Source organism: Suncus etruscus, chromosome 7 (assembly GCF_024139225.1).
Source record: "Suncus etruscus isolate mSunEtr1 chromosome 7, mSunEtr1.pri.cur, whole genome shotgun sequence".
Lineage (NCBI taxonomy): Eukaryota > Metazoa > Chordata > Mammalia > Eulipotyphla > Soricidae > Suncus > Suncus etruscus.
Window position 1 is genome coordinate 45,949,044 of NC_064854.1, and position 12,685 is coordinate 45,961,728.

General features: G+C 39.5%; 1 protein-coding gene across 1 annotated transcript in view; it reads left to right on the top strand.

The window, feature by feature from the left end:
- Nucleotides 1-12,685, top strand: part of SMYD3 (SET and MYND domain containing 3) — an 834,473-nt gene that overhangs the window by 691,505 nt on the left and 130,283 nt on the right. The window contains exon 9 of the mRNA XM_049776664.1: nucleotides 10,874-10,961. Coding sequence (XP_049632621.1) covers nucleotides 10,874-10,961 — 88 coding nt within the window. The remainder of the gene's footprint in view (nucleotides 1-10,873; nucleotides 10,962-12,685) is intronic.

A 12,685-nucleotide genomic window follows, 5' to 3' on the forward strand; every position in this document is an offset into this window, starting at 1 on the left:
ATTCCATCATCAGCACTGCATAGGGTCCCCCCTAGACCACCAGGGGTCATTGTTGAGCATTCCAAAGCCAGGAATAATTGCTCAGCACCACTGTGGAAGGCCCATACATCCCCAACACTGCAAATAATAAACTCGTTCTATTCCTGTTCTTGCACAGAGCAAGAACTATTATCAGGTTTGTTTCCTTCCAAAATAAAATAACTTGCATTTTTTTCTAGCTGATGATGAGTATTTGTAATATTAGAATGTCACTTTCTACTAATCTATAAAGTTAAACAGAGTAAGGCAGAAATGTTAAAAGAAAACTTCTGGGGCTATGTGTTTTTAAGCCAGATGGTATGTGACTCAAAAGAAAACAAAAGCTGGTTAAGAGGGAATGATTTAATAAATCTTGAATCATACATTCCCTAGAGGTTGGTGTTGGCATCATGGTGAGAATGGTGCTATTTTGTATACCCACAAGGCCTTTTCGGACATCCATGAAGTGATAAGAACTTTATCAGAGAGCAGAGCACAGATTCTGTTGATGCCAATATTGCCAGGGCAGTTTGCAGTGTCATGTTGCCAGCATGCAAACCTCATGAATAAGCCCAGGAAGCCTTTTGCTCAGGGAATGACTTCTTAGAGTCAGTGACAGTGTGAAGCTGTTTCTCCCCCTGGTTTCCAATATTTGCTCTCCCCCAACCATATCTTTTTCTTCTTGTGATGTGGGGACACCTCTCATCATCATCTGGTAATGTTTAGGAAGCTCCAGCAGACTTAGGCCACTTCTGTGAACAATAATGCATGCCTGGTTTATGAGATGGTTCCACAAGAATGGAGGTGGGGGCAGGGTGCCAAATATGGCCCTTGCTTTTATCTTTGGCTTTAGACGGCCCCTGGCAGAATGCCAGGTTGAGTTTATTGGAATATAAAGTACAAATACGTGCTTTTTGGAGGTGGGATGCTGGGGGTAGGGTGTAGCTTGCACTTAACAGGATACAGTCTGGTTAGGAAGAGCATGAGCTTGGTGACTTTTGTTCTTTGTTCCTGAGGGGGTGATATGTGCCCCCAGAAAAACAGTGCTAAACACATTTGGTACATCTTTTATTCTCCCCTTCTAGGCTCAAGAGGATTATACTTCCCTCCAGACCCTCTGACCTTGAATGTTGTCCTAGAGTGTCCCTTCCCCCAGCTTCTCAAAATCCCAAGTTCCTCTGGAATTCTCACAGACTATAGTACTGTTTTTTTTGTTTAAATATCTTTATTTAAACACCATGATTACAAACGTGACTGTAATTGGGCTTCAGTCACAAAAAGAACACCCCCCCTTCACCAGTGCAACATTCCCACCACTTTTAAATCATTGGAGGCAGGCTGGCAGTTTTCTACTGAGAAACAAAAATGCAATTCTGGGCACTTTTGTTTTAATGTCTGAAATATTAACGATAAGCCCTCCCCCTTAAAAGGGGGCAAACTTCTTTTAAAATTTTTGCTTGTTTGGCCCAGAGTATGAGGATTTTAGTGCTGCCTTACAAGGTGCTATTGAGCAAGGTGATTTATGCATTTTAGTTCTGACAAGGTAACACAAAAGAATGTTCTCAGAAGCTATATCAACTGGTGTTAAAGGATAGTTTCTAAATTTACATTAAATAATATCCTTGGGTTACTATTATGACTATTTCCTAAAAATAAATCTGTGTAGGCCTCTGTCCCACCACTCATCTTCTGAAATTGCTGATGTGAACCCCTCCTGAACTGTTTCCTTATTGTGGGACCACAGGTTAAATAATATTACACTCCTTGGGGGATCTTTTTTGTTTGTTTGTTTTGTTTTGCTTTGCTTTGTTTTGCTTTGGCTTTTGGGCCACACCCAGCAATGAACAGGTGTTACTCCTTGCTCTGTACTCAGGAATTTCTTCTTGCTAGCTAGGTTCAGTTATGTGCCAGGTAAGGACCCTACCCTCTGTAATATCACTTTGTTCCGAATCTTACACCTTTTTTTGGTTTGGGGGCCACACCCGGTGAAGCTCAGGGGTTACTCCTGGCTATGTGCTCAGAAATCGCTCCTGGCTTGGGGAGACTATATGGGATGCCGGGGATCGAATGCAGGTGCGGCCTGGGTCATCCGCATGTAAGGTGAATACCCTACTGCTGTTCTATCACTCTGGCCCCATAAACTTACACTCTTGATTTAGCTGAGAAGCAAATATTTTCCTTTCTTCACTGGCTTTAGAATTCTGACTCCTACAGTCATTAAGCATACAAATATTGGGAGCAGGAATAGTAGTCTGACTTCTTTATTGAATTCTTGGTTGGAGAGTATAGTACTAGTTTGGGTGCTGTGTTTGGCCTCTGCATTTTCCTCTGTGCTTTCTTTACTATTTGCTATGTGAGAAAACAGCTTAAAATAGAATGATTGAGCGGGGGGGAATTAGAATAAGAGGTTTGGTTTTGTGATTTGTTGTACAATCACAGATTCCAAGTTCTCTCCAATAAGAATTTCAAGTCTCTTCGTGCACAAGAGACAAATATATACATAGGTGACTAATGGAGTGGAATGATTAGTCTCCATTTCCATGGTAACCTGAATCAAGTTCTTACCTGGGGAAGCTAAGCCAGGAGGCGTTGTCAGCCTCTGGTTCTCATAGCTGGCCCACAGCAGAGTTGAGATCAGGGGATTCAGCCTCCAAAGTTCCACTTGAGAGTCCTGCCTGACACCATCCATGTGCCAGGAGCATAGAGTCACAATTATACTAGTTTTCTTCCTTGTTTCAGAGGTCTGAAAAAAATCATTTCTAAGTTATCATAATACTCAGAAAACTGCTCCTTATACCTGATTTAGAACTATCCTGCTTCTTTTTTTTTTAACGCATTTCCTTTCTGTTGCAGTTAAGAGGGTAAGAAATGTTCCTAAAGAAAATATATTGAGAGATATCTTGGAGTAGCATAGCTGTTTGGTGGAGAATAGACTGTGATTTATGTTTCCATGAGAAACAAGCAGTTTGAGGGTATACTTTATTTTAATGTTGCGATTATAATGGTTTTCTTATAAATGAAAAACCTTTCCCAATCTCAAACTTCCTATCTTGTAGTATTTATAAATGGAGATTGCTAGGACTCTGGTAGGAATGATGAATATAGTTTACTCATCTACATACAATATTTGTTTGATATGTATGAATAGGAGAAGACTTCTGAAAGGTGGTTTTTGCAAAGGGTACCAGTTGCCTTCTCTTTTTGTGATCTCCATTATGTGTTCTCAGGATCATGTCTCCTCTGTAAGAGGATGGTGAGAAAAGAATCTTTCTATCTTTCTCTCTCTATTTCTGGCTTAAAAATCCACACTCAGCTGTGCTCAGGGTTTACTCTTGGCTCTAAATTTAGAGATCACTGCTGAATAAGTGAGGCTGAGTCCACCATATGTGGTGCTGGGAATTGAAATTGGATCATTCTTGTGCTAGGCATACCTTACTAACTATACTATATTATTGGCCCCAAAATGTCTTCTGTATTATTTGATGGGCCCTCTATGCCAGTAACTCATGTTAGCTTTCCACAAGATATGACATTACTGTTAGCTTCAGCAAGCAACTCTAATGTGGGTCAGCTCTCCTACTACCCAAAACATATGAATGCCAAATATTTTTTTATTCCTTCTTGACTGACCTGATTTTTTCCATCAGAAAACATGCTTGTATTCCTGAGAATTAATTTTAGTTTTATTTACTGGGATAAGTTTTATTTCCTGGATGCAGAGAGGGGGCCACATCCACTGGGCTCAGGGATCACTCCTGGGGTGCTAGAGTAGCTGAGTACAGTGTCCAGGATTGAACCAAAGTTGATGGCATGCAAAATTTACCTTATAAAATGGAGGGATGCTCAAACTCCGCCCCTATCCATTTATTCGCAAGCTACAGAGGCGAGAGCTGGGCCTGGAGAAGCCACAACACGCCAAGAGTTGGTCCCTTTTACTGGTATGTGGTGGGCACTGGGCTGGACAGCTAACCAAAGAATCCCCGGACTGCCAGTCAGTCTGGGGGCCCAGATTCCCCCATGCCAGAGGGTCTTCATGGCCTGATCCGGTAATCTGGGCCTTGGAGGGTGGGATGGGGTGGAGCAAAACTCCGCCCCTATCCATTCATTCGCAAGCTACAGAAGCGAGAGCTGGGCCTGGAGAAGCCACACACGCCAGGAGTTGGTCCCTTGCACTGGTATGTGGTGGGCCCTGGGCTGGACAGCTAGCCAAAGAACCACCGGATAGCTACCAAAGCAGATTTATCTCAACCTTTTCAAAAGCGCGGTGCACGACATATACCCTTTTTAACATAGTCCAAAAATATTCTAATTCTTGACTATTTGTAGGTAAGGAAATGGAATATCCTATGTATGGAGGATAGCACTCAAATAGATCTCTGAAGTCAGTGTCTAAGTAAACGTTACTTTCTATACAGTTGTCCTCTCTGACTACTGAGCCTTAGCCTTAAACATTTTATCTATACAATTATAGAGCCCTTCTTCTATATTGCCTTTCCACACCCAGAGACCTTTCTACCCCCCCTCCCCAATATCCCAACCTGGATTTGTTATCTCCCCCTTATTTAACCCTGTTTACCCTCAGTTTTTAACTCGTTAGACACCAAGACAGACCTCCTTCCCAACAGACCACCATCCAGCTCCTCAATGAACAACACCCTCTTGATTCCTCATCTTGTGTCTCAGTAAGAAACCATAACCAATAAGCCTCCTGACTCAAGCTTGTGACCCCTCTCACCCCCTTTAAATCGTGGACGGTTGCGTGATACCGGATTCAGCTGCAGCAAAACCCCCAGCTCAAGGACACTATAGGACTCTGAAATGCCTCAAATCATATCTTAAACTCTAGACCAAAGTCTGTGATACGAAAAAGTACCTTGGCTTTCACTCCCCACAAGAATATCTTAGAAGACCTAATTGGGAGGCCTATTTTGCCTATGTTAGCTTAATACCTTTATAATAATGTATCTTAAGATATGTATTCCTAAACATACAGATAGCCTCCCCAACCACTTTCTTTTATCAAATACCTTTTTCCCTTTTTTTCTCAATTTCCTTTTTTTATATATCTCAATTTTATCTATATATTCTATTTTTTATATATACATATTTTCTCTACTCTCACCAGTTTTGGTGCTACTTGGTCAAAAACCAAGAAAACGTCTTGCCTGGGATAAAAGCTCAGACCACACCACAGATACTGTACGTGTAGCCTGTCATCCTTACCTGGAATAGCACCAGCAATACAAAAGGACACCATATGTTTTTGTATAGGCACAGTAAATAAGGGGAAATCATGGACTCAGACACAAGATCTTATCTTCTAGGATAAGAACTCACACTTTTGTTTGTTTGTTTGTTTGTTTTTGGTTTTTGGGTCACACCCAGCAGTGCTCAGGGGTTACTCCTGGCTGTCTGCTCAGAAATAGCTCCTGGCAGGCATGGGGGACCATATGGGACACCGGGATTTGAACCAACCACCTTTGGTCCTGCTTGCAAGGCAAACGCCGCTGTGCTATCTCTCCGGGCCCAAGAACTCACACTTTTTATACAAGGGTGCCTCCCATCCTGGACATATATCATGTGGATACAACTCAGTCTCCATGAGATTGGACAGTGTTAGTTCATTCTCAAATCCCAGATCCCAGACGTAGAACTGAAACAAACTCATGCAACAACACCAGGAACTAAGCTGTGTTGGGAGATATACTTGTGCCAGTGTTAATATGACAACAAGGACAGCGAGGAAATGAAAACTTGACCTAAGACCAGGAGGTCCTATCACATCACCTAACACTAAGTGAAAATCAGAAGATGTATCATCCTTTGAACTATGAAAAATAAGAGCACTAACTACAGAAAACTGACTTTGACAACTGTGACTGAACAGAACGTACCTTGAGACCATTAAGGAAAACCCTACCCTAGGCTATAGCCCAGGTCTTTTACAAAAATCAAGACTTCTTAGTACAGAGGCCCAATTCTGACAACAGAGACTGAGCAGAACCATTGGAACCATAATATCCTAGACTTCAGCTTAGGGAACAAGCAAAAACATGGAGCACATGATACAGAAAACTGAACATACCAACAATGGTGGAGCAGTACCTCTAGAACCTTAAAGACTCTATCATGGGCCCTGTCCTAGGACCTGCGCAAATAGCAAGATTGCTTGCTATAAGTGGCCTTATTTTCTCATCCATAACAGAGAAGAAAGGTTCCTGACACCACAAAAAAAAAAAAAGACTCTGGGATATGGCAATGAGAAGGTATGGAGCCAGTGGTTGTTCCCATGACAATATGCTTCAAGAGTGGAGAAACCCTGAATCTCTTAGGCCATGGGAATTTCCTTCCTTCCCCAATACTTGCTGTGCCTATACAAAAAAAAAAAAAAGTGGGGTAACACAAACCCTGCCACTGCAGCACTTTTTCTGGTGTTGTTTTGTTTTATTTTTTGTTTGTTTTTTGATATTATTTTCCTTCATTTTCTTCCACTTTTTTCTTTCTTTTCCACTTTTGTGGATATTATTCGGTGATTTTTTTTTTAGTAGTTGATACCAAATTTTTTCTCCTCTTTTCCTTAACCTTTTTACCCAACAGAATAGCATAATTTGAATCATTCAGCCTCATAAATTGAGGGGGGGGGGAGAATGATACCAGGATCAGTCATATGAACATGTAGTGTAAATAAAAAAAAACGACCAGACTAGAACACCAAACAGAATAGATACCCAATCTATAACAAGCGGAGACCATTTGCACTAGAATTCTGGGGGGTAAAGGAGGGAGATGTGGGAGACATGCTTGGAGCAAGAGTGGAGGGAGGATAACATTGGTGGTGGGAATGCCCTTCATTCATTGTCACTATGTATCGTAAATAATTCTGTGTAATGAACTTCAGTCACAATTAAAGAAAAAAAGAAATCTCTAGTCAAATTAAAAAAAATGGAGGGATGCTCAGCTCACAGGATGCATGAGAACAGACCTCTCAAGTGCCCCACGTCACCTTCAAACTCCTCTCCCCACACCTTCAGCTGGGTATCTTTAGAACTGATGTCTACAGCAGGACTTGGGTCCCCCAGAGAATCATTTTGGCACTAGGAGCACTAAAGTCTGAACTAAACACAGTGTTGATGTTGACGAGGAGAATTCAGGAAGACACTGTGGGCTCTAGTAGTAGTGTTCTATAGGATGGCATTTAAGTTTATATTCCTACTGCAGCTAGCAGCATTCACCAACATCCATTGAACTTCCTTTTTAAGAAAGAAAGAGGACTCAGCTACAATTGCCCATTTCACCAATGCCATACACAATGAAAGTAAGCAGCATTCACCAACATCCATTGAACTTCCTTTTTAAGAAAGAAAGAAAGAGGACTCAGCTACAATTGCCTATTTCACCAATGCCATACACAATGAAAGTAAATACAGATTCAGAGTTTAATTCTCCAGATTTACAGAATTGCCAGAAGAAAGAGCAGTGTCATCTATTTGTGGCATCTAGGCCACAAATACTCGCCTTAACAGTGTGAAGATAGAATCTCTAGAGTCATCATTGTTTTTTCAGTCTATAGCTGCAGTATCATTCCCACTCTGCAATTGCATGTAATCTGTGACTTGAGACCTTAATAGTATCCTCTCCAACTTCATCAGTTATACTAATGTTATGAGCATCAGGGATGGGTCTATGAAAGTCAAAGCCCTTTGACTGGTGGTTGGTAGATGGAGGGAGTTTTGTGCAAGATTTAAGTTGAGGAAGAGGAGCCTTTCAGAGAGAGGGTTCTAACGAGATGTGAGGTATGGCATAGGTGGTCCCTGATTTAGTTGTTGTTTGTTCCTTATCTCTATTAGACAACCCTATTTTTCTTCCATTTACTAATAAGAGAAAACTCTAGTCAGCCCCTTTTTGTTTCCCTGTTCTTTCTGGGACATGGGAAGAAGGCACTAAATCTCTGGTCCTTTGCCATTTGTTACATGAGGCTTATAGAGGGTGCAAAGGAAAAAGAATGTTCATCTGCTGACAATATCACTGAAGAAATCTGGCACAAGTATGAAGCAGGAATTCAAATTCATATTTTATAATTCTAAATCCACTGTTCTTTTTATATACATTCTAATTATTTTGTATATTGCTTGTTAATTGCCTGTTGCAACAGTCTACAATTTGAACATGCTTCAAGTTGAAACCATTTCTTTTTTTTACCTTCTTCTCCAGCTCTTGATGTTCATTGACTGCTTTAAGGCTGGTGATAGCAGAGACTGCTCTATTTTTAACTACTATTTTCCCACCTTGTTAAGAGCCACTCCCCCCCCCCAAGATAAATCTGAACTGCTTTCAGTTGTTTTTGCCAGAGGACATGGAAATTGGTTCCAGAAAAGATATTTCATGTGAATCATAAAGGTCTTGAATGATGCTGTATATTAATCTGTTAGTCCCAGTATATTATCTATGAACAACAGCACCACAGTGAAAAGTACTATAAATTAAACTTTATTTTTCTCATGATTTTGAGGAAACTCAAACTTCCCATATTTTTTCCTGAGTGTATAAATGATATTTGAACTTTATTCTGCTTCAAAACAACAAACATTGAAAAACACAGACACTTCCTTTTCCTTCTTTCAATACACTCAAATCATTGAATTACTGGAAAAGCTCATAAATGTTTAGCAATTTTTATTTCCCATCCTATATGCATCTCTTCCCAATCCAATCTAGAGTTTGCCTGAGGATTGGATAACAGGAAATCCTGGTAAGCAAATTGCCTGAGTCCTTTTTCCTTTAATGTGAACCATATGAAATTAACCCAGCACAGGATTTTCAACATCAAACATGTGTGATTCAAGTGAACACATCTGTTTCACTTAAATGTTCCAGACGCAAAAGGGATCTGGCTACATCTGATGCTTGAGTCTGATAGAGCCAGTGGTCAAGGATGTGCTTAGACAAGCTGGTGGAATTCTAGTCTTAGCCTATGGATATTTTTTGCCATTCTGATTCATAGTTATTACTGGTATCCAGAATGTACACTTCCTACTCTGAAACCCATTGGAATATTGTAGGTGATTGATTGTATTGCTTTTATGTACTGACTAAACTCTGAGATCATCTGGAACCTTTGTTTCAGACTTAAGTGAATAGGATGTTAGGGTATTTGTTTAATAATTTTATGTTAGGAAACTTAGATACCTTCACTAGTACATCCAGAAGGAGATGGAAATGGAGTTCTTCATCAAGTAAGAAACTTGAATCTGGCAAAGAATAAAGAGAGTCAGCAGAACCCTCTCCCAAATTAGCTTGATTCTGTTGTCAGAGAGCACTGGTTTTGAGCCCAGCATAAATACTGATATTTCTTATGCTGGATCCAGGGAGCAACATCACATTTAGGTCTAGACCATTATCTGGGCATTTGAGGAATATCACTAGCTGTGATATAAATATATCTTTCAACATAATTCTGATATTAGAAACAAATTAGTTAAGAGGAAACAATCTTTGTTTTACTTGGTTGAAAAGTACTCCTGGTGGAAGTAAGGTAATTTAGTCTTCGAATATTGTTATCCATGATTACAGATTAGTCTATTCCTCACTTTGTCACACATATTTACTGAATCACTTAGCATAGGATAGGATTTGGTTAGTCAAAGAGTTGTGAAGCAAGCTGGTCAGCTAGTCAATATATCTTTACAAGATGTTTAGTCAAGGGGGACTGGGAAGACTCAATGGCAAAAATGCCTTCTTTGCAAGCATAAGGTTGCAATTTGAATCTCTGGGTGCCTCCAATATGTGCTGAGAAACTCTGCTCCCAATAGTTCTGCTATTTGGGACACATGGCACTATGAAAGAGTATATGCATGCACATTCAAATGTGTGTGTTCCAAGGTCATCACAATGATATCAAAGAAGAGGAAATTAAAATAGGGGTTGAGATATGATATAATTTAAAGAAGAAGAGCACATGCTTTATCTGTGTAAGACCTGAATTCAGTTCACCACTCTGCTAAACTCTTAGGGATAATTTAGGGATATCTCTTGGTGGTGGTGGTGCTTAAGAAACTAAGGGGTAATAGGTATTGAACATGGGTCAGCCCCATGCAAGCCAAATGCCCTACTAACTATACTGTCACTCCAGTCATAATATTTTCTTCTTTTCTTTCTTTGTTGTTGTTGTTGTTGTTGTTGTTATTGTTAGTTTTTGGGTCACACCTGGCAATGCTTACAGGTTACTCCTGGATCTGTACTCAGGAATTGGTTCTGGCAGTCTTCAGACACCAAGATTGAACCAGGGTAGGCAGCATGGAATGCAGGTGCTTTACCCACTGTACTATCTCTCCAGACCCTTATTTGCATTTTTGACAACTAATGACATTGAAAATATTTCATGTACCATTAGCCAATTATTTATCTCCTTTGAAGAATATCTGTTCAGATCCTTTGCACATTTTTAATTGAATGATCTATTTTATTTTTCTTTTTTAATAAATTTTATTGTGAACAAAGTAAATTACAAATCTTTCATAGTAATATTTAAGGTACATAGTGACAGTGAAGCAAGGCCATTACCACCACCAGTGTTGTCCTCCCTCTACCCCAGTTCCCACCATGCATCACATATCTCCCCTCTTTGCCCCCTGGACTATTAGTGTAACAGGTCCCCTCTGTGTATAGCTTGTTGTAGGTTGGGTATTCTGATTCTGTTGTCTTTGACTTTGAGTTTGGTTTTTAAGTCCGGTCATTTTTTAATTTCCATTTAATGTTCATATGACTGTTTGCTCCTGGTACCATCCACGTCTCCCCCTCAATTTATGAGGCAGAACAAGATAATTCAAGATTTTTTTCTTTTAATTGATTTGTGCAGGATGCTGATATGCTAAGTGGTGATGAGAAAGTATGGAAAGAAGTTCAAGAATCTCTGACAAAAATTGAAGAATTAAAGGCACTTCGGAGTATCCTTTGACCTTGCTATGCTGCCAAGATTGCTTCTTCACCTACTAGAGCCTAGTATTAATGAAGGCAAGTTCAGGTTTTGAATTTTGTTTCTGTAATTGGGTCACATCTAACAGTGCTCAGAAGTTACTTCTCGATTTGTACTCAGGAATCATTCTGTCAGGCTCCAGAGACCATATGTGATACCAGTTATTCAACCTGGAACAGCTGCATACAAAACAAACACCTTACCTCTGTCCCCTCAAGTTTATGTTTTGACCTCAGTTTTGAGCTCAGTTTATGGTCACAGGCTCAATCCTAACCCCAGCTAATAATATGGGCAACAACCAAGGAAGATTGTGATAAAAGTCACATGAAGCCTCTTACCACTTTTAGTCACTAATAAAAATTGATGGCTCAGTAATACTAATATGATAAATAGTGGAGATTCTTTACTTAAGAAGTAATAAGTTCCAAGATTCCCTTCCTTCATCTCTAGGAACAAATAGCTTAGAATTTTTATAGTTTAATGTTAATGGCCATCAGACCTAGATACTAGATGTTCTCCTTAAGTTAAATGTGATCACAGCAGCCTCCAGAGTTACTGCACAACTCATTTTCTTAACCTAAACAGTAAATTCTCTGAGTAGAAATTCAGCCTAAGGAGAAGGAGGTCATCGAAGGATTCCCAAATCCTATGCTATGCCAGAAGGATACCCAATAAGAGAAGGAATTTAGACAATCTTAGACAGAGGTCACTTCTACTAGGGAAGTTTACTTGAATAAAAGTATAATAAATGGATGCCATAAGGTTAAAAAATATAGAAATAATGTCTATGAAAAAGATTCTGAACTCAGTTTCCTTGTATAAGTGATAATTGAGGCAGTCAGAACATTTCAAATGAGATTTCTAATCTATAGGCAACGAGGGGTTATTTTTCCTTGTGTCTTCTGGACAGTTGTGTGTTATCGTCAGTGAATTGGCTTGTGTAGCTCTCCTCCTCCTCCTCCTCCTCCTCCTCCTCCTCATTTTTTGGGTGAGTTATTTTCTTGTTTTTAGTTTTTTGAGTACTTATGTACCTTCATACCTTTATCAGATGTAGGATGTCCAAATATTTTTTCAGTAAGATGTCTTTATTTAAATCACATTTTATTTTACTGTGTAAACTTTTTGTTGAATGTGATTTCACTTGCTCCTTTTTGTCTTTGTTTCTTTTGCCACTAGAGTTGAATTCCTAAATTAATCCATGAAGTTAGTATTCTGGATTATTTTGCTTGTGTTTTTCTTCAGTGTATTTTATGTATATGGTTCTGGCACCATGATTTCAATCCATTTTGAGTTAACTTTTGTGCCTAAGTGTGAGGTAGTGACCCAGTTTAATTCTTTTACAGTCAAAATGATAGCTTTCCAGTTTCCCCAACATAATGTATTGAAGAGACAATCATTGCTCTATTTTATGCTCTTGGCCCTTTTGATGTATATTAACTTGTCTGACTATATGAAGATTTGTTTCTGAGCTGTCAGTTTGATCCCATTTCTTGTATGCCTGTTTTTATTCTAATAGCACATGGTTTTGATTTTTAAAGCCTGTAGTTCTAATTTGTAGTAGGGGAGTATGAAACCTCTATCCCTCTTCTTTCTTGATTGCTTTGCTCTTTGAGGTCTTTTTTGGCTCCAACTGAATTTTAGTAACATTTGTTCTATTTTCTTAAAGCATAGAATTCAGTCTTTGAAAGGCATTGC